Source organism: Thunnus thynnus, chromosome 3 (genome assembly GCF_963924715.1).
Source record: "Thunnus thynnus chromosome 3, fThuThy2.1, whole genome shotgun sequence".
Lineage (NCBI taxonomy): Eukaryota > Metazoa > Chordata > Actinopteri > Scombriformes > Scombridae > Thunnus > Thunnus thynnus.
This window is the reverse complement of record NC_089519.1, coordinates 39,229,183-39,251,688: the sequence shown is the minus strand read 5'-3', so window position 1 is coordinate 39,251,688 and position 22,506 is coordinate 39,229,183. Positions and strand designations below refer to the sequence as shown.

The window sequence follows — 22,506 nt, the reverse complement described above, 5'->3', positions numbered from 1 at the left end:
GTTGGCTATAATTCTCTGTCATTAACTTAACCTACTCTCTGTACTCAGCTCTAACTTGGCTTTTCCAGTTACAGAGGATTACTCTAGCAGCTGAGATAAACCCTGTTAAGGGTAAACACGACCTGTCCCCCAAGAGGCAAAGATGAATTGATTCAGGCATAGGTACACCTAGCCACTCCTGTATTGTTTTGTTTATCTCTCTCCAGAAGGACAGTACTAGAGGGCATGGCTAAAAGTGTCCTCATGCCTGACAGGCATAACAGGCAAACTGTAAAATAATATTGATGAAGTATCTTATAGTGTATAAATTTTGTCTCCAAGCTTCTCTTGTGAACCAGCCTGCACTGGAAATGATCTTTGCACAAGAGTCCTTATCAATGTCCAAAATCAAATCCTTCTGCCATATAAGCTTTTATATGGTTAAGTTATAAGTTTCTCAGAGTTGCCATATATTGCATTAGCAGCCATCTTATAAACGGTGGAAGCTGAATAATTATTTTTTGGTAACTTAAAATAAAGCTGTACCATATTAATTGCTTTACTACACTCCCCAAACTACTTCCTGTTTGCAAATATCTCCAGATGTCTGCTTCATCTTTTAGGTCAAACTGAGTTCTTGATAAGATTTGAATGTTTATCAGTAACCAGATCAGCAATATTTCTTATACCACTTGATAACCAATAATCCCAATAAATTACTTTTTCCCCACTGCTGGGTTATTCCAGGGTGAAGAATATATCTGCTTATATTGTGATTTTTTAAATAATTTGTGAAGTTTAGTCCAGACATTCTTTGAGTGTTGTAAAATTGGATTGGTCTCTCAACTCCCAGGCTTATTCTGAGGTTTGGTATTTTGTGAAAAAGCCTCAGTTGGACTGAAGGGGGAAGTAACCTTTTGTTCTATTCCCATCCATCTTAGGTGATTACTCTCAATGATCCAGTGTCTTGCCAGCTCAAATGCTGCAATACTGTACAGCTCTACATTAGGCAGGGAAAGCCCACCTTTACTTCTTATAATATAAAGTTTTTATAAATTAATCATTGGTTTCTTCCCATTCCCATAAATAATCTTTTATAATTTGGTTGTATTGTTTGAAAAATTCTCCAGGTATTGTTATAGGCAGCATTATTGATAAGTAATAATCCCTCTCTCTTTCTCTCTCTCAACCCAACCGGTCAAAGCAGATGGCCGCCCACCAAGAGCCGGGGTCTGCTTGAGGTTTCTACCCGTTAAAGGGGAGTTTTTCCTTCCCGCTGTCGCCAAGTGCTGCTCATGGGGGAATTGTTGGGTCTCTGTAAATTAAAGAGTACGGTCTAGACCTGCTCTATGTGAAAAGTGCCCTGAGATGACTTTTGTTGTGATTTGGCGCTATATAAATAAAAATTGATTGATTGATTGATTGAAGTAGTTGCACTGTGGTGCAATCACCATTGTAGACTGTGCTTTATCTTTGTAAGAAGACTAGTCATATTAATATGTATTATATCCGCAATATCAGTGCACAATTTGACCCCTACATACTTCATACCACCTAAATTGGCCAGCCCTAACCATAGCTGGATGACATACCTTGGATATAGACATAACCTCAGATTTGTGCCCATTGACTTTGTAGCCAGAAATCTGAGAAAATGTTTCAGTTATATCCAGAAGAGCCTGGTTAGAGGATGCTGGATCTCAAACTAGGCAAAGAATGTTATCAGCATATAGAAAAAGTTTATGTTCTCCTCCTGTACTCCCTCAAGTCTTATCTCTTTTCTTACGGCTATTGCTAATAGTTCAATAAATAATGTAAACAGAAAAGGGGACCCCCTGTTTGTGCATCTAGAGAGCCTAAAAATGGGGAAATCAGACCATTTGTAACAATGGCTGCACTAGGTTTCACATAAATTACCTTAACCCAATAAAGAAAGCCCCTCCCAAACCCAACCTTTTCTAAGACACTGAATAAAAAAACTCCACTCAACCCTATCAAATGCCTTCTCAGCATCGAGTGAGGAGGCAGCAGTCAGTGTATCATTATTATGACTTAACCACATCAAGTGAAGTAACCGTCTAACATTGTCAGAAGAGGACCTCCCCTTAATAAAACCCACTTTATCTGAATGGATAATTATCAATAGGATTTTCTCTAGTCTCATAAACAAAACTTTAGTGAGCACCTTACAGTCCACATTCACTAAGCTAATTGGTCTGAAGCTACCAGAGTTTACACACAGGGGGCCGTAATCCCGTTTATCACAGTTTTGTCTGTTTATGAGTCTACTATCCCAGTTCCAGTGACTGCATTATTCCCAGTGTTCTTCATAGAAGTTAGGGCTACAGTTGTTTGCACTAATCAGGAGTTATAATCCTCCCAGAGAACAAATCCAGTTGTAGGTGGTCATATCACAGCATTAGCTGCTAGTGACATATCAGATATACCTGTTCATGATATAACATACTCATAATATTCAGATGTACATATATATCACTTTACGTGGGTCTTCAAAGCTTTTCCTCTCTCCCTTCCATGTGACACAAGGAGTCGCAGGGTAGGCCAACATGAATCTGATGTCAGGGTCATGAAGTTTCTTCCTGACATCAGCAAACCTCTTTTCAACCACTTCTTTGGTCAGGAAAGAAGGAGATCTTAGTCATTCCGGACAATTCCCCTCTTGTCTTGATATCTTTGTCTTGCAGCTGTGAGAACCTTCTCCTTTCTCCAAATAACTATGAAAAAACGATTGGCCTCAGTGGTCGTCCCTCATCAGGTGCTGGGGCCAGAGAGCAGTGTGCCCGCTGCAACTCAGTTTCTGATAGGTGTATGCCCAGTGCTTTGGATATGATGGTTCTCACAAATTCCCTTAGGTTGCCACTTTCGGAGCACCCTTTCACACCCACAAGGCGAAGGTTGAGACACCTTTCTCTGTTTTCCATGTCCTGCACCACTTTCTGAAGCTCCTCACATTGTCAGGCTCTCTTTTTGGCTTCTTTATCAAGCCACTTCCAAATCCATAAGCCGCGCATCTGCTTGGACAAGCCTGTCATTGATAATAGCAACATCTGTCTCCATTTTGGCCTGCAAGGTTTTCACCACTGAGACATCTGCTTGATCCTGCAGAATACTGCTAACCTGAGCCATTTCACGCATAGCCTTGTCTAAAGTGGGTCATAACTCTGTCAGGATACTCAATGCCACAGGATCAGGTGTACCCGCTTCTGGAGTCTCTGTGGTGTTAGCCAGCTTGTTGTTGCTAGCCATGCTAGCATTGCTAGCAGCCTGCTTTGCCATTCTCGTTTTGGAGTTTGATGTTTCCATTCTTCAGTCTTGTGTAGGCCTTGTTACCCAACTACTAAGTAGTAGAAATAAAGGTCTTACTCAAACAACTAAGAGGGAAAGTGAATGATTTGACAGGAGGTTTGTTCTAGGAGGCCATCATGGTCAACGGACTTAAAATAGAACAATGTTAAAACAAAACAACATTAAACCAAAATGACGTTAAAACAAAACCATGTTTAAACAAAATATATAGAGATATTCATATATACTGTGTATATTTAGATGTAGATGTATAGATTTATATGCATATATAGATTCCAGCTGGAAAAGCAGCAGCTGTTCTTTATTCATATTTTTATATTATTTCATTGATCCTTGATGTAGTTCAGCCAGACAGGAATTCATTTTATAGTCACATGTTGCATCCTCAGATCATTTATGACCTTTATATGTTCATACAAGATCATACATGATCATTCAAGGTCTGAGACGTGAAGCTCTTTATCGTTGCCACTCGCATCCTCCAGCTGTTTGAATGTTTCTTGTTGATCACATGTTTTGTTGCCCAGTCTGTGTCACATGATCAGATCTACATCCCTAAAATAAAATGGATATTGTTGCGATGGTTAACTGTTGTGTGCGTTCTCTTCCTGTTGTGTAACGTTATGTGACCAGCCAGGGAAGGACAGTCTGCTGCTGCCGCTGGCCATCGCCGCTCGTATCGTCTTCGTGCCGCTCTTCATGTTGTGTAACGTCCAGCCCCGCCTCCACCTACCCGTCTTCTTCCACCATGACGCCTGGTTCATCGTCTTCATGGTGCTGTTTGCCTTCAGCAACGGATACCTGGCCAGTCTGTGCATGTGCTATGGCCCAAAGTAAGAAGCTGATTCACCTGATGGTCATCAATCCATCACACCCCATTAATAACCAAATATCCATCATAATATGATAATAATAATAACCAAATATCATCATAATATGATAATAATATTAACCAAATATCCATAATATGATAATAATATTAACCAAATATCATCATAATATGATAATAATCCAGCCATGAAACACTTTTTATAACAATCAAACTTTATATTAAAGGTTTTCAGTGTACGTTGAGTTAATGAAATATTTTAAATATGATATTGCTTATGAATTATATTTCGTGTCATTGATCTACAGGAAGGTTCTTCCTCATGAAGCAGAAACAGCCGGCGCCATCATGGCCTTCTTCTTGTCTCTGGGGTTGGCGCTCGGAGCAGCGCTGTCCTTCCTCTTCAGAGCGTTGGTTTAAACAACTCATTTATCACTGGTTTAACTGGAACATAATGAGTTCATCACTGGTTTAACTGGAACATAATGAGTTCATCACTGGTTTAACTGGAACATAACCAGGTTATTACTGGTTCAACTGGAAATTAACCGGTTTATTATTTATTTAATGTTCATTTGTATAGGGACAAGTATATAGCATGAACTTATGCCACATACCGTAGCATTTATAGCCTGAGCTAATTTGTAATGCTCGTCCCCAGATGGGCTTTTAATATAAAACTGCACAACACTCAACAATACATACAGTATAGATACATTTAAGCACAAAGCACAAACCTCAACAGTACATATGCATACATTACAACACAAAGCTCTACAATGAAGTACATACAAAGCAGCACAAAACACAAACAACTAAAGGGCTCCTTACACTTCCCAGCAGACGCTGATTGTGTTACTAAGCCAGAAACCCTGAGAGGAACCATCACCTCACTGAGTACCTGAGCAGCGTGGTTATTCAGGCATTAATAGATGAGTTTAAGGTTAGTGAATAGTACGGTCTTGACTTGCTCTACGTGAAAAGAGCCCTGAGATAACTTTTGTTATGATTTCGTGCTATATAAATAAAATTGAATTGAAATAAAATGTTCAAAACATTACATATTTAATCTCTTAAGAACATGGCAGTGCTGTGATCTTATTGGTTTCCTGTCCAGAATTTTAATTGCTCAATTATAAATCATTATAAGAGGCCTGATAGTTGTATATGCTGCTTGTAACCAAGAAGTAAAACAATGACTTAAATGTGAAAGATCATCAAGTGAATAAAACTATTTGCAGCATGATGAGGTAAACAGTCTCTAATGAGTCTAAATGTGCTCACCATTTTAACATTTCCATTTAACATTTCCATAACTGCTGAGACAGCTGGGTACAGATTGTTTTGTGAGTTAATGGAAAATAATCTGTTTATTACTGGTTCAACTGGAAAATTACCTGTTTATTGCTGGAAAACAAGCTGGTTTCAATGGATAAGAGACATTTTGTCCTGATGGTGGCTTAAGACTGACTGCACCAACATGAGACCTCTGACAGGAAGCACATACATGACATTAACAGATACATGTTGTACATTAACATATAAACATGTTTTTGTTTTGTTTTTTGTAACAATACAGTCTCCACAAAAATAAAGATTCCTGAGTGGATGTAAACAAACCAGATGAACATGTTTTGCTGTTTTCTATCATCCAGTAAAAAATTATTACATTTTAACTGTATTTATCACAGTTTCACTGCATTAATGAGGCTCTTCACTTTATAAATGATAGCATCAGACTGGATTTATCCTGCTGGTGTCCCAGAGACACACTGATGGGTCTGAAAACATAAAGAAATATTTAAATAAAGTCATAAATTAAAGAGATGACTTTCAAAAACAATTTAAACTTTACAATAGTTCAGACTGGCAGCCGTGATGTCTGAACTACATAACGTATAAGTACAATATACATATTATGAAGTATCTAGTGTTTTACATATATAATCAATACAGTGAAATGTTCTGACAGTCCAGTTGTGTGATCAGTACCTGACAGGCACTGATTAGTGATCAATACCTATGAGCTGGTTTATTAAATCTACTCTCATGTACAGTCCCTGTGAGAGCCACATAAATAACAAATATAAGATATATATTGTGATGTAATAATAATATAATAAGGTTCATTCTGAGAGTTGTCACAACCCGGCTGAAGGCTGGACGAAGGAGGGGAGACCACATATCAGATTTATTGTACATAACTAAAAGATAAATGAAACTAAACACAACCAAAACCAACATGGTGGAAGGCAGAGGAGAGAAAGCAACTGACTGACTGCCTCCAGCTTATATAGAAGTCAGTCCAGGTGAGCTGAATCCTCCTGACAACCCAACTCCGCCCACCAGCCGTCTGCAGGTAGAGGACGAGGAGTCTGTCCAGAGACGGTCGACACAGAGTTATTTGTATTGAAACACTTTGAACATCGCTGTAGACAACGGTTCTCAAAGTTCTGTTGCAAGCTGGTGAATATTTGACAGCACTGAGTGTCAGTCAGGACACCAGACTGACGACTCTGATTAGGGTCTTTTCTGCTTTATTGAGGTGTTGGTGTAAGTAAAATCAGCTTACTGATCAGCAATGACTGGCAGTTTAACCAAATGATATCACAAACACCACAGCTGTGCTAATATAGATAACATTAATATAAACAAAGTGGAGTAAGCGTGAAATAAACATAATGAAATAAATATTTCTACCAAAACCTGACCACAATGACCTAAAAGCCCTGTTTCAGTACAAATGTTTGTCTCCAAACTAAATCACATCAGGATAATCACACTTAAAGGAAACCAACAGCGCCACCTGCTGGCCTTGGCAGCTGATCGCTGATGACTCTGCATGTAATCAATAATGCTCAATGAACTAAAATGCCATATCTATCCTGAGATATGCAAGGTAATTGTACCCTTCTGTCATCCTAAGAACAGTAAATAGCAATATAAATAAAAAACATCTACTATTTAAATATAAATATTAATGCACAAGAGAAAACACAATGAAGCATTTAGCATGATAATTACTGTATTTACACAGTGCCATACGTATCAGGGTAAACCATAATATAATATAATATTCTATATATGTACTCTGACCATAACCCACTCTGAACAACCACAACAAATCCATACAACTAAAATCTAATACCAGCATGACCTCTGTGGATTTTCTGGACACCATCACATATAAGCGCCAGAATTTTCAAAACTCCAACAAACTGGATATCAAAGTGTTTTTTAAGGAGACAGATATTCATGCTCTGCTCTACAAAACCAGCCACCATCCCAAACATAAAGTCACAACTGCTGAGATTTTACAGAATATGCACTCAAGAGGAAGATTTTAAACAGGCCACCAGAATGTTGTTTTCAGCTCTAGAGGGTTTTCTAGATTAGGGATGTGCAGAGAGCCCAGTATTTGTATTTGTATCTATATTTGTTGAGGCAGCAAAATTATTTATATTTGTATTTGTATTCAAATAAAACTGTAAATAGGTGTAAAATCCAGTTTTTCAAAATTTTTATTTCTTTTTAATTTAGGATATTAATCTGTTAAAATAAGTGTTTATGAATAAACTACCTTATGAAGGAAGTCCCCACACTGGGTCTTGAACTGGAGTCTCCCAGATCAGAGACGACTGCGCTGACTACTGAGCTAAAACCAAGTGCCAACATGCAGACAGACCTCTGCCTATTTATACACCCATAACACACAGACAGCACAGCCTAACCCTAACCCTAACCCTAACCCTAACCCTAACACACACACAGCACAGCCTAACCCTAACCCTAACCCTAACCCTAACCCTAACACACACACAGCACAGCCTAACCCTAACCCTAACACACACACAGCACAGCCTGCAACATGTAGGGAAGAGCTTGCTTTGCACTTTTCATTCATTGCCTATTTTTTACAACCTAACTTTGAGGAAAGGAGAAGAGGAACAACAGGTTCCCTTAAGAGCACTTTGTGTGTTTCAGTAGCTCAGCTTTATCTCTGGGGAACACCCCCCAACTCCGGGACTGATGTCCAAGTAAGGAAATGTCATTAACGTCATTAACTAATTTGGTTTTGCTGTGTTCCAGTTTGGAGTCAACCCTAACTCTAACCTTAACCCCCCTAACTGTAACCCCAGACAAAACACAGAAGAACCTGTTTTTTAATTTCTTCTTGTCATGTTTTCTGTCTCTGTGATTTTTAGTTTTATTTGTTTTAATTATTTAGGAATGTGTCTTTTACTCTGTCAAGTGCTGACAGGAAGTATTCTATGCTGACCACAATATAAATTACCTTCAAAATAACATACAACAATCGCAGCTAAATTGATGTTTGCATGTGATACTTTTATTTTGAAAGGCATTACAGGAAGCTGCTGCGGATGAAGTGGTGCTGTTATTTTGACAGCCATGTTTTAAATAGCAGGGATAAAAATAATCAGAGCTGCAGAGTTAATTTAAGGTGGACTGACATGTTTCTGACTGTGCTGATATTTTCTCTCCTGAACGTCGTCATGTCTCAACACAAACTCACTTCTGTTGATTTTGAGATTTTTGGGAACGTGCAGGGTAGGTCAGAGGTCACATGTATGTTAGCATGTATGTTAGCGTGTCTGTTAGCGTGTCTGTATGACGTCATATAACCTTATGGACATGTGTAATCTATTGATCTATAATCTATATATAATGTATAATATCTCTATATATCTGTAGTCTATATATAATATAATTCTATTGATCTATAGTCTATATATATTCTATTGATCTATAGTCTATATATATTCTATATATCTATAGTCTATATATAATATAAATCTATTGATCTATAGTCTATATATATTCTATATATCTATAGTCTATATATAATATAAATCTATTGATCTATAGTCTATATATATTCTATATATCTATAGTCTATAATATAAATCTATTGATCTATAGTCTATATATATTCTATTGATCTATAGTCTATATATATTCTATTGATCTATAGTCTATATATAAGCTATATCTATATAGATCTATAGTCTAAATATAATCTATTGATCCACTGTCTATATATAATCTATAATATAAATTAATCTGACAAATCAACAGTTTGTAGAAATAACATGTTCATTAAAAATCTATTTCTTCTACTTTTTAATTCAAATTATGTCAAACAATGTATCATAAATCAGCTGTGACCTCATCGTCACTGTTTGTGTTTATTGATTATCTGCTGTTACTGTGATGTCATGATCTCTGTGTGTATTGATCATGTTTATTGATAATGTTTCTTTTGTCTGTTTTCAGGTGTTTGCTTTAGAATGGTGAGCTGATGAAGATGATGGTGATGATGATGTCATACATACATATATATATATATATATATTATATATACATATATATATAATATATATATATATATATATACACACAGTTAAGCCCAAAATTATTCTTACCCACATACCCATGCCAAATTTTGATTTATAGTGAATTTTTATTTGACCAATAGGTTTCTTCTGGCTGGAAATGACATAAGCATGCGACAAAAGACGGGAAGACATTGTGCTAGAGTTTTCTAATCGACTATAAAATGAGAATTGCTGATGTAGTAGTTCTCTAGTCAGTAACTAGTCAATTGCAAGTCATGGCTAAAACCAAAGAGCTTAGTGAGGACCTCTGCTTGTGCATTGTGGCTGCTCACAAGATGGAGAGAGGCTATAAAATCATATCCAAGTTCCACACTGTGAAAAATCTCAAAGGGCGTGGTAGGAAGCCAAAAGTGACCCCTGTGCTGGCAAGAATGGTGGTGTGAGAGGCCATGAAGAATCCAAGGATCACCACCAAGGCCATCTCTGATGAATCTGAGCAATTCCAGTACCAACATCTCAAGGCAGACGCTCCAGTGGACACTGCACAAGGCTGGTCTCCATGGACGCCAACCAAGGAGGACTCCACTTCTCCAAAAGAGGCACACAAAAGCTCGCATAGCCTTTGCAAAAGTTCACCTGGACGAAGAAGAAAGCTTTTGGTCATCAAAACTGTGGTTGGATGCGATGAAAATGGAGTTGTTTGGACACAGGGATGTGGCTTTCATTTGGTGAAAGAAAAGAGATTCAACCCCAAGAACACCATCCCCATGGTCAAGCATGGTGGTGGGAGTGTGATGCTTCAGCCAACGGGCCGGGCAATCTTGTCAAAGTAAACGGCATCATGGGAAAAGAGGACTACATTAAGATTCTGGAGGAAAACATCAGGCAGTCTGCAGAAAAATTTGGTCTTGGCAGCACTGGACCTTCCAACAAGACAATGATCCGAAACATACAACCAAAGTGGTCAAGAAATGGTTAATAGAAAACAATATCAACATTTTAGAGTGGCCCAGCCAGAGTCCAGACCTGAATCCCATTGAGAATCTGTGGAGGGAACTAAAGACCAGAGTGATAGCAACCTCAAAGACCTGGAGATTGTCACAAAAGAGGAATGGTCCAAAATCCCAGTGGAGACATGCAGAAGGCTTGTTAGCAATTATAGGAACCGTTTAATTGCTGTGATGGTAAATAAAGGCTTTGCTGTTGATTACTGAGATCAGGTATGAATAATTTTGGACATGGCGTTTTTCATAAAAATGAAAAAAACAAAAACACAAAACAGAAATAGTTTTTTAAAAAAATTCATTTATATCTGTAGCACGATGTCTTTCCGTCTTTTGTCGCATGTTTATGTCATTTCCAGCCAGAAGAAACCTATTGGTCAGAGACTGTATATAACTGTATATATCATATATATGATGTCACATGTACATGATGTCACATGTATATGATGTCACATGTATATGATGTCACAGGTATATGATGTCACATGTATATGATGTCATATGTATATGATGTCACATATATATGATGTCACATGTATATGATGTCACATGTATATGATGTCATATGTATATGATGTCACATATATATGATGTCACATATATATGATGTCACAGGTATATGATGTCACATGTATATGATGTCATATGTTTGTCAGTACACAGAGGAGGAGGGGCGGAGTCTGGGACTGAGTGGCTGGGTGAAGAACACCAGACAGGGGACTGTGATTGGTCAAATCCAAGGATCTCTGGACAAAGTCGACCAGATGTGAGTCAGACCAATCAGTGATGCTGGTTCAGTCTGGGGTGGAGCTTTTGACCAAAGTCCTCTGAACTTCCTCTGAGTCCTCCTCTCTTCTCCGTGTGTTTGCAGGAAACACTGGCTGGAGTTCGTGGGCAGTCCGAGCTCTCGGATCGACCGAGCCGTCTTCTCCAACCAAAGAGACATTTCCAAAATGGAGATCCCAGGCTTCTCCACCCGCTACTGAGCATGCTCAGACAGGAACTTCCCATTGTGTGTATCAAGAATGTAGAAGAAGAACAGAGCTGCATTTGTGAACAGGAAGTAGTTCATTAAGTAGATGTTTCCTGTCGCACCCCGCTCAGGACAGACTGAGCAGAACAGATTATTGATCAGGGTGTTTGTTCAGGTTGTGTCTGTGATGAACGCTGCAGCATGCAGGGGGCAGTGGCAGAGTTTAAACTGCAAGTATCTGAACCCTGAAGTGCTTAAAGGTAATCAATAAAATCCTCAAATCTGCTCTGACTGACTGGAAACAGTGAGGATGCTGAAACTGAAGAGATAATTAAAGATCGAGTGACTGAAGGAGGGAGATTGCTGATTGGCTTTAAACTCTGAATACAATGAATTATAATAATATAAAATAATCATAATAATCTAACTGAGATGATATTAAAGTGTGAAAGTTTCCTTCTTCTCTGGTTTTAATGTAATGAATGTAAGTCAATGTGAACTCCTCTGATTGGTGGAAACTCACTATAATGTTTTAATAATCAGTCTATAAAGAGTTAATACATAATAACAATAATAATAATACTTTGCAATTCATTTGTTATTGCTTCTCAAGAACATCAACAGAACAAAGACATAAACAGAAAATATAACAATAATAACAATAAAGCTAAGAAAACAAACTATATATGTATATATATATATATATATATATACACAGAAAACTTGTATACAACTTGATTAAGCTGTCATAACTAAGCAGCTTGTACTTTTGCAGAATTATACAGTGCTGCCATTTCATTGGTTTTTGATCCATTATTTTCAGTGCCTGTTTGTATAATGAAGTAACGGGTTTAACAGTTGACTGTGAAGCTCCAGACAGTAACACAATAGGATAAATGTGAAAATATCATGGCATGCATGAACAGTTGAGCTGCCTTAAGTATGTAATGTCTTATCATTCTAAAACAGTTCAGATTTGTCTTGACTGTCTTTAGCTTTAGCTTTTTAACATGTTTATCAAATTTGAGTTAGGAATCCAAAATAACACCTAAAAATTTAAAGTCACTGACTTCCTTTATTTCCTCTTGATCTATTTTGATTATAAACTTATATTTTGCTTTCCTTCTCATGGAGAAACACATTGACACAGTGTTTTTAAGATGAAGTGTTAGATAATTGTTTTTGAGCCATTGGGATACACCTTCCATTTCATTTGTTAATATCTCTGCTGCAACAGAAGGAGTTTTATCTGATACATAAATGATTGTGTCATCAGCATACATTTGACAACCAGCTCTTTTACAGCTTATTGGCAAATCATTTATGTATACGCTGAAAAGCAGAGGCCCCGAGATCGAGCCTTGTGAATACCCATTCTGGATCGTTGGGGGATTGATAACTATGCATTGATTTTAACATGTTGCTCTCTACATTCAAGATATGATGCAAACCAGCCAATTGCTTGCTCAGACAAATTTGAGGTGCTAAGTTTGTTCAGAAGTATGTCATGGTTCAGTGTCAAAAGCCTTTTTGAGGTCTAAAACACTGCTCCTACATTACAGTGAGGTAGCAGCTGGCCGTTTCTGTTGAGTACCCTGACCTAAATCCGAACTGTTTAGGATAAATAAGTTCATTAGTTTCAAGGTGGTCAACCAGTTGTTCTGCAATAACTTTAAACAGGTAAAATTGAAATTTGTCTATAATTTCCTACTTGGTCTGGTGCTCCAGCCTTAAGATATATATGGGTAGATGCTATACAATCAGGGTCATGTTATGGTCAGAAACCTCTTTCGAGCCTGTTTGTGACAATCAGATCAATCATGGTTTTACTCATTCGATTGATTCTTGTTGCTTTACCATCTGTTGAAAAATATGTTTTGACAATATCATTGCCAACTTTTCTTTGCAACTTTTATCTAACAAATTTATATTAAAATCTCCAAAAAGAGAGATTCAGAGCGAAAATTTGACAGTTTAAGCAATTCATCTAAATCATGATAAAAAGAGATGTCATGTGATGGTGGACTGTGCAAGATTACAATGTTAAAATTCATCTTGAAGGACAAACTACATTTAAGACTAAACATTATAAAGGTGTGTCCAGTTTGATTTCATTGCATTTAAAAGTGTCTCTGACATACAACAGTACTCTCCCTCCCCTGCCAGATGATCTATCCTTTCTGTAACAAACCACGCCACATCCAGCTGCCCTCCGGTTAGCCCACCTGCTGGTACACAATCCGGTGAGTGGTTGGTTGATGGGCCAGGGTTTAATTGTACATTGCCAGATAATAAGATCAGGATCAGTAGTATACTGGGAAAATGCCATTTGCCTCCTCTCCGAGTGTTTTGTTTGTTTGGTGTGCCGAGGGCATCGAGTAGATCACAAAGTATCCATGTCTGAGGAAATTCAACCTCGGCCTTTCATTCAGGAATGTAGAGTAGTTGGCTATTTTTGGTGTTTGTTTTTCAGCATTATGTGGCTTAAAGCATTGTCCAAGTGGCACCAGCAAAAGCCAACAGCAAAGCAGTAGTAAGCAAACATTTCCATTATCTCTGTGCCTATTGTCCAAATTACCTCTCTGTTTTAGGCTGTCCATGTTCTGAAAACAGTGGCCAAATCAGTGAGTAGTAGCAGGGAGGAGCAGGAAAAAGGACAAAAGTGGAGCCTAGCAAACCACCCATATCCTCAGCAGCCATCTTGCTTTCTACAAGGATAATTATCTGTACCACAGTCCTTTAAAGTAGCTGTAATTAAACGTCTTCTTAAGAAGCCTACTCTTGATTCAGGTGTTTTAGTCAATTATAGACCTATATCTAACCTTCCATTTCTCTCTAAGATCCTTGAGAAAGCAGTCTCTAATCAGTTATGTGACTTTCTACATAACAATAGTTTATTTGAGGATTTTCAGTCAGGATTTAGAGGCATCATAGCACAGAAACAGCACTGGTGAAAGTCACTAATGACCTCCTAACTGCATCAGACAAAGGATTTCTCTCTGTACTTGTCTTGTTAGATCTTAGTAACACAATTGACCATCAAATCCTTTTGCAGAGACTGGAACATTTAATTGGCATTAAAGGAACTGCATTAAGCTGGTTTAAGTCCTATTTATCAGACTGATTTCAGTTTGTACATGTTAATGATGAATCCTCCATGAAGGCAAAAGTTAGACACGGAGTTCCACAAGGTTCTGTACTTGGACCAATTCTATTCACCTTGTATATGCTTCCTTTAGGTAATATTATTAGGAAACACTCCATAAATGTTCATTGTTATGCAGATGACACCCAATTATATTTATCAGTGAAGCCAGATGAACCCAATCAGTTAACTAGACTCCAAACATGCCTTAACGACATAAAGACCTGGATGACCTGCAATTTTCTGCTACTAAACTCAGATAAAACTGAAGTTATTGTGTTTGGCCCTAAACACCTTAGAAACACATTATCTAATGATATAGCTACTCTGGATGGCATTACCCTGGCCTCCAGCACCACCGTAAGGAATCTGGGAGTTATCTTTGATCAGGATATGTCCTTTAACTCCCACATAAATCAAATCTCAAGGACTGCCTTTTTTCACTTATGTAATATCACAAAAATCAGGCACATCCTGTCCCTAAAAGATGCAGAAAAACTAGTCCACACATTTGTTACTTCTAGGCTGGATTATTGCAATTCCTTATTATCAGGCTGCTCTAACAAGTCTCTAAAGACTCTCCAGTCTTTAAAAGTAGAATGGGAGGCAGAGCCTTCAGCTATCAGGCTCCTCTTCTATGGAACCATCTACCAGATTGGGTCCGGGGTGCAGACACCCTCTCTATGTTTAAGAGTAGGCTTAAAACTTTCCTTTTTGATAAAGCTTATAGTTAGGGCCGACCAGGCTCGCCTTGGATCAGCCCTTAGTTATGCTGCTATAGGCCTAGACTGCTGGGGGACTTCCCATGATGCACTGAGCTCCTCTCTCCTCCTCCTCCTCTCCATCTGTATGCATTCATGTAACATCAATGCATGTCACTAACTTTGCTTCTTCCTCAGAGTTTTTGTGCTTTCTTGTCTCACAGGAGACCTCAGAGTCCATGTTGTGGGTCATGGCTGCGGGGATGGTGGCGTCCTGTGGCAGGGGAGGGGGAGCCGCAACATAAGGTGACACGATACCGAGTAGATGCAAAAGAATACATTTATTTACAAAAAGACAAAAAGGATAAAGTAAAGGTGAAACTGTAACATGTCATCATCATCATCATCATCTCAAGAAACATTACAGATAAAAAATTAAATGAAAGTTATTAATTCATAAATCAAATGAAAAGAATCTTTTCAATAATGAAAATATAATGAACACAACAATCAAAAGAAGAAAGTTAAAATTCTGTTTTTATGGAAACTGTTTGAACGTGTTTGTGGCTCAAATGTTTTTGTTTGTTTATGATGTCACAAATGAAAATAACCTTAAACCTTCAATCACTGATCAGAAATCAATCAGACAGCAGGAAGTAATGACATTAAAGGAGCAGTGACGCAGCGTTTGGTACTGAGCAGGTATTGTACAGCAGCTGGTCCTGTTCAAGTCCTGGTCTATCACAGTCTCTCACACTCGAACTCGGAGCCAGTCTCAGATGGGCGGGGCTTGTCAATGAAGAACACCTCTCTGTTCACTGGCGGCGGCGTGCAGGGCGGACTCCCCTTGCCGGAGTTGGGGACGGGGGCGGGGTCGGGCAGGTGCTCAGGGGCGTACTTCCTCTCCGTCCGGTTCAGAGGAGCTCGGAGGCGTCCATGTGCATCGGCCTTCGGTCTGAAGCGCTTCAGCCTGACGGCGTCTTTGGCGTCCCGGGCGCAGGGCAGCAGCACCGCCACGTCTTTACGGAACTTGGAGCTGAGGCCGAAGTAGATGAGCGGGTTGTAGAAACTGGCCGACTTGGCGAACAGGCGGGTGAAGATGCTGGTCAGGTTTGGCACATGAAAGCCACACGCTGACCACATGGACACCACGGCATACGGAGACCACGCCAGGATGAAGGCCGTACAGATCACTATGGAAACCTGCAAAGAGACGACCAATAAGAAGCTTCAAACCTAAAACATCATCAGCACCATCAGCACCATCATCACCATCGCCACTATCATCATCATCATCCCCACATGATGTCGCCAGCATGACTCGTCCAATCAGGACTGAACCAGAACCCGACCCTGGATGAAGCATCATCAGACTCACGATGGTGACGTCTCTTTCGATCTTCCTCTGGCGGTCGCTCAGGTCTCCCTCAGCTGACAGAGCGTTTCCTCTCTTCACCGTGTTGATGATGGACACGTAGCAGAAGAGCATGACGAGCACTGGCACGAAGAAGCTGAACAGGAAGATGGAGATGATGTACGACCTGTACACGCTCGAGTGGTTCGCTTTGGCCCAGTCAATCTCACATGTCCCATACCCACGATCTGCAGAGGGGTCAGAGGTCAGAGGTCAGAGTTAAGAGAGAGAGTTTTAGCATGGTAACAGATTATGATGTGTGCTTCCTGCCTGTGTAGCTCCCCCAGCCAAGCAGCGGAGCTCCGGACCAGAATCCAGCTGTGATCCAGATCAGCAGCAGACAGACAGACACGCTGATCCTGCTGATGTGACGAGCTGAAAACACACAATTTAAAGTTTATGACATGCTAACATGCTAACATTAGCATGTGTTTTGTTCCTCACCTCTGCTCGGGTGACATCCTTTGATGTAGCGTGTGATGCTGATCACTGTCAGCGTGTTGATGCTGCTCAGACCAAACAGCAGAGTGAAGAAACCGTCCACCTGGAGGACATACAATACAGGTGAGCTCAGGTTACAGGTGTGTCCGGCTTCAGGCTCTGCCTCTCTAAAGGTCAGTACTTCCTGTCTGACATCATCATGTCCTCCCTTGGCTTACAACCCTCCAGCAGAGTCACCGCAGGTCTTATTACATATTATAATATTTATTTTTATTGTCTACTTCTGTTTGGGAGATAATCATGCTCTTCTGGAACTACAGTTCCCATCCTGCTTCAGGGGATGTAAACAGGAAGTATAACAACGCCATGGATTCAGTGAGTTAGCTATGAGCTACCAAGTGATTCTCGCCGATATTTGTTTATACTTTCTCCATTTAAAGTCATGTGAATCAGCTGTTAGCAGCTCCTGTTTGCAGTGTAACGTGATGTACGGTGATTTATAGGGGCTTATTGGCGATGGACATTGGAGATAATGATATCCTCGGGTAGTGTGGCAGAAGAAATATGACTTTTTATTCAAGCTGCGACGATTGGACGATCTGTCTGTTCAGAGTGTAGCTCAGATAAACTAAACATGTCTCAGGTGAGCAGTACCTCACAGGTCCAGATGGAGGAGATCAGGTACCCACTGTCCTGGAAGACGTTGAAGATCTCAATGATACCTCTGGAGTAGCCAAACACGGAGATGCTGGCATCAGAGATGGCCAGGTTAAAGGTCAAGTAGTCCGTGGGCTGCAGGCAGGATCTCTGTCGGTACAGGACGAACAGGACGATGCTGTTTCCAAACCATGACAACCAACCTGAAACCAGAAACAGATACAGTCTGCAGGTTCTGAAACCAGAGACACAGATACTGTCACCTCAGAAAAAACATCATTATTTTTTAAGATATTAAGGGCAAAAGATGACAGAGCTCACTTTACATTGAACTAAAATTAATATGGAATTCTGTTAAATCTTTGCAGAATGAGTTCGTGTCGGTTTATGAGTCGTAAGAAATCATAAAGGATCTTGCAGAGAGAGTAGATGCTGGTAGGCTTGGCTCTGTTAAATTTAACATTATATTAATGGACGTTTTTCTCCGTCAGCAGCAAAACAGTTGAAGACTTTATTTTCCTTGTCGTCAGTCATTTAAAGTGTAAATTAACTTATCAAACAGATTTTCAGAATTCACTCAGTTCTTTTGATAAATTCGGCGCCGTGTTTCACAAAGCAGAACTCTGATTTGATGAGATCTTACTTTAGTTTATTTAATTTAGTTCACAGAAGAGCTGTTAAAGTTAAATATCAGCCGAAATGAAAAGTCTTTCTTTAGGAGTCTTACAAAGTCATACATATGCGTGCTGGCTTGCTGGACAGTTTAACTTGAGCTAGAGCTTCCCAGCAGGGGCCCTTACGGAGGGAAGTTAGGATGATTCTACAGGACAGGAAAGACAGAAAAGAAGTTTTTCACAGACAGGTGAGTGAAGTCCTTGAGTGGTGGAAATGAACCTGTTAGTTTAGTTTTTAGCCGACATTTAATCAATACAGGCAAATTTTTAGCAGCTATTCATACTGAACCATAGACTGTAAAAAATATGGACGTAATCACAGTGACGTCACCCATTAGTTTGTGAACTGCCGTTTTGAAGCCTCCTAGCTTCTAGCTCGTAGTTCAGTGATTTGACCGTCGCCATCTTGGATTTGACCATTGCCATGTTTGATTTTTGGAGCCAGAAGTGACCATATTTGGACAAGAGGGTGGAGTTGACCATAGCGCTAGCTGCTAGATGGTTAGCACGGTGCATTTGCAATCTATGGTTAACAGTGATAATGCAAATGCTAATGCTAATTTCCGCTAGTGAAAAACAGGCCTAAAAGCATTAAAACAAAATGTTCACATCTGACTCCTGAGAGGATCTTTTATCAGAACCAAATGCCAAACAAGAGTTTTTTAGGAGACCAAAATGTTACAGTTAACTTTCATGAACTGGAAACACACTGTGAAATAGCGACGGCTACACCTACGCTATATATCTGGTTACGCCATGGTTACGTTACGTAATCAACATTGTTGCCGTGGTGGCGACTTGTCAATGACAACGTAGCCAGACAGTTACAGTGTGTTGTATAGTTGTAGTGTGTAGTAGTACTGCAGTGTGTAGTACAGCTGCAGTGTGTACTACAGTTACAGTTTGTAGTAGTACTGCAGCGTGTACTACAGTTACAGTGTGTTGTATAGTTGCAGTGTGTACTACAGTTACAGTGTGTAGTAGTACTGCAGTCTGTAGTACAGTTACAGTGTGTTGTATAGTTACAGTGTGTACTACAGTTACAGTGTGTAGTAGTACTGCAGTCTATAGTACAGTTACAGTGTGTTGTATAGTTACCGTGTGTACTATAGTTACAGTGTGTTGTATAGTTGCAGTGTGTAGTAGTACTGCAGTGTGTACTACAGTTACAGTGTGTTGTATAGTTACAGTGTGTACTACAGTTACAGTGTGTAGTAGTACTGCAGTCTGTAGTACAGTTACAGTGTGTTGTATAGTTACAGTGTGTACTACAGTTACAGTGTGTAGTAGTACTGCAGTCTATAGTACAGTTACAGTGTGTTGTATAGTTACCGTGTGTACTATAGTTACAGTGTGTTGTATAGTTGCAGTGTGTAGTAGTACTGCAGTGTGTACTACAGTTACAGTGTGTTGTATAGTTGTAGTGTGTAGTAGTACTGCAGTGTGTGCTACAGTTACAGTGTGTTGTATAGTTGTAGTGTGTAGTAGTACTGCAGTGTGTACTACAGTTACAGTGTGTTGTATAGTTGCAGTGTGTAGTAGTACTGCAGTGTGTAGTACAGCTGCAGTGTGTACTACAGTTACAGTGTGTTGTATAGTTACAGTGTGTACTACAGTTACAGTGTGTAGTAGTACTGCAGTCTGTAGTACAGCTACATTGTGTTGTATAGTTACCGTGTGTACTATGGTTACAGTGTGTAGTAGTACTGCAGTGGGTAGTACAGTTACAGTGTGTACTACAGTTAGTTTGTAGTAGTACTGCAGTGTGTACTACAGTTAAAGTGTGTTGTATAGATACAGTGTGTAGTAGTACTGCAGTCTGTAGTACAGTTACAGTGTGTTGTGTAGTTACAGTGTGTACTACAGTTACAGTTTGTAGTAGTACTGCAGTGTATACTACAGTTAAAGTGTGTTGTATAGTTGTAGTGTGTAGTAGTACTGCAGTGTGTAGTACAGTTACAGTGTATACTACAGTTACAGTTTGTAGTAGTACTGCAGCGTGTACTACAGTTACAGTGTGTTGGACAGATACAGTGTCTAATAGTACTGCAGTCTGTAGTGCAGTTACAGTGTGTTGTGTAGTTACAGTTTGTAGTACTACTGCAGTGTGTACTACAGTTACAGTTTGTACTACAGTTACAGTGTGTTGTGTAGTTACAGTGTGTACTACAGTTAGTGTATAGGAGTACTGCAGTGTGTACTACAGTTACAGTGTGTTGTACAGATACAGTGTCTAATAGTACTGCAGTCTGTAGTACAGTTACAGTGTGTTGTGTAGTTACAGTGTGTACTACAGTTACAGTGTGTTGTACAGATACAGTGTCTAATAGTACTGCAGTCTGTACTACAGTTACAGTGTGTTGTACAGTTACAGTTTGTAGTACTACTGCAGTCTGTAGTACAGTTACAGTGTGTTGTGTAGTTACAGTGTGTACTACAGTTAGTGTATAGGAGTACTGCAGTGTGTACTACAGTTACAGTGTGCACTACAGTTACAGTTTGTAGTACTACTGCAGTGTGTAGTACAGTTACAGTGTGTTGTGTAGTTACAGTGTGTACTACAGTTACAGTGTGTTGTGTAGTTACAGTGTGTACTACAGTTAGTGTATAGGAGTACTGCAGTGTGTACTACAGTTACAGTGTGTACTACAGTTACAGTGTGTAGTAGTACTGCAGTGTGTAGTACAGCTGCAGTACTCGTACTCACCCAGCAGCAGCAGGTAGACCCCGATGATGGTCTCTCCTTGGTCGGACAGAGGGGGGTCTCTGCCCCCCCCCAGGATGAAGCTGCTGTTCCTCCAGGGGGTGCTGCCCCCCCCTCCCCCTCCTGCTGCAGAGCTGCCGGCTGACATGTCGAGCAGCAGGCTGAGAGTCTGAGGTCCGAGGTCTGAGGACAGGATGGCTCTGATAATCTGAGGTAAATATAGACCTGAGCCTGGACTGGCTTCAGACCAGCACACAGGTCACACTGTAAACCTGCTGTGTGATTGGCTGAATGGCTGATGATGTCATGACATCACAGTTTGACTGTTTACGTTCTGCTCCAGCCTCATAGTGACCTTTGACCTTAAAGGACTTCATGTTCCCTGGGCCACAGCGCTAACGCCTCAGCTAGCTGCTGATCTGAGGTCATAGAGAACAGAACTGTATCTTTAATGTTTTATTGATCGTATGTTAATAACCTGTCAGAAGCATCCAGGTGTGTCTTTACTCCTCAAACACACACAAAAACTTTATTTACAGTCAGACAAAAACACAACGTTAGTAAATAGTTATAATTCTATGTTATTTTATAAATAAATTATACTATTATAATATATATATATATAACTGCTTATATTATTATTATTATTACAAACAGCAGCCTGTAGCGAGATCAGTGTGTCAGCAGCTCTCTTTGGGCTTAACTCAGGTTTTCTGATATCATGAAGCCGACTCACTTTTAACTGGCATAAATCACCATGGTAACCTGTGCTGAGCAGCAGGTTAGCACGTTGACGTCAGAGTTACAGATTACAACCTGTCGACACCCCGACCACTGACCAATCGGATCACTGGAAAAAACAGTCATTCCTACAGGATCCCAAAATGGACAAAAGTCCTGAACTCACAATAAAGTGACGAGTAAACAAAGAGCAACAAACATTCAGTAGAATCATTTTACTTTTCCTGGCTTTCCATTTCCACTCTGGTTTTAAAACCAAACATCTAACAAACGGAGGGAAAGTTTATGACACTAAACACATGATGGTGATTAGCTGCATTTTGATTGTACAAGGTTTATTTAATCCTTTAAGCAATTACTGACAGCATCCATGCTCTTATACTCAACAGTTTTTCTTCTTCTTCTCCCTTGTTTGCAATATAGATATTTATTGAATTTGTTTATATCACCCCATGAATATTTCTCTAGATCCACCCTGTTTATAAATCTATGCTTCTCCTCCTCCTCCTCCTCCTCCTTCTTCTTCTCCTTCTCTTCTTCTCTGCACGTGTTTGTAGTTT

The 22,506-nt window shown here is 39.6% G+C and overlaps 3 protein-coding genes across 3 annotated transcripts in view; 2 read left to right on the top strand and 1 right to left on the bottom strand.

The window, feature by feature from the left end:
* The window catches only part of LOC137180470 (equilibrative nucleoside transporter 1-like), a 28,013-nt gene extending 22,256 nt beyond the window's left edge, over window positions 1-5,757 (top strand). The window contains exons 12-13 of the mRNA XM_067585861.1: window positions 3,940-4,139; window positions 4,444-5,757. Coding sequence (XP_067441962.1) covers window positions 3,940-4,139; window positions 4,444-4,555 — 312 coding nt within the window. The 3' untranslated portion in view covers window positions 4,556-5,757. The remainder of the gene's footprint in view (window positions 1-3,939; window positions 4,140-4,443) is intronic.
* Window positions 5,758-8,557: 2,800 nt separating this feature from the next.
* On the top strand, window positions 8,558-11,925 carry LOC137180469 (acylphosphatase-2-like). The gene is made up of 4 exons (XM_067585860.1): window positions 8,558-8,704; window positions 9,431-9,447; window positions 11,153-11,262; window positions 11,368-11,925. Exons 1-4 carry the CDS (start codon window positions 8,608-8,610, stop codon window positions 11,480-11,482), a joined length of 339 nt encoding a protein of 112 aa, XP_067441961.1. The 5' UTR covers window positions 8,558-8,607; the 3' UTR covers window positions 11,483-11,925.
* Window positions 11,926-15,637: 3,712 nt separating this feature from the next.
* On the bottom strand, window positions 15,638-21,780 carry LOC137180466 (opsin-5-like). The gene is made up of 6 exons (XM_067585858.1): window positions 21,209-21,780; window positions 17,825-18,030; window positions 17,174-17,273; window positions 17,000-17,104; window positions 16,694-16,917; window positions 15,638-16,518 (listed from the first exon to the last, which is right to left on the bottom strand). Exons 1-6 carry the CDS (start codon window positions 21,351-21,353, stop codon window positions 16,057-16,059), a joined length of 1,242 nt encoding a protein of 413 aa, XP_067441959.1. The 5' UTR covers window positions 21,354-21,780; the 3' UTR covers window positions 15,638-16,056.
* Window positions 21,781-22,506: the final 726 nt, after the last annotated feature.

Bases quoted from the DNA above. Each gene is read 5' to 3' on its own strand.
- LOC137180469 (XM_067585860.1), top strand. From the start codon at position 8,608: ATGTTTCTGACTGTGCTGATATTTTCTCTCCTGAACGTCGTCATGTCT. The intron at 11,263-11,367 runs GTGAGTCAGACC...GTGTGTTTGCAG, and splicing joins CTGGACAAAGTCGACCAGAT to GAAACACTGGCTGGAGTTCG.
- LOC137180466 (XM_067585858.1), bottom strand. From the start codon at position 21,353: ATGTCAGCCGGCAGCTCTGCAGCAGGAGGGGGAGGGGGGGGCAGCACC. The intron at 18,031-21,208 runs GTGAGTACGAGT...TTCTGGTTTCAG, and splicing joins GGTCTACCTGCTGCTGCTGG to GTTGGTTGTCATGGTTTGGA. The intron at 17,274-17,824 runs GTACTGCTCACC...TATGTCCTCCAG, and splicing joins CCTCCATCTGGACCTGTGAG to GTGGACGGTTTCTTCACTCT.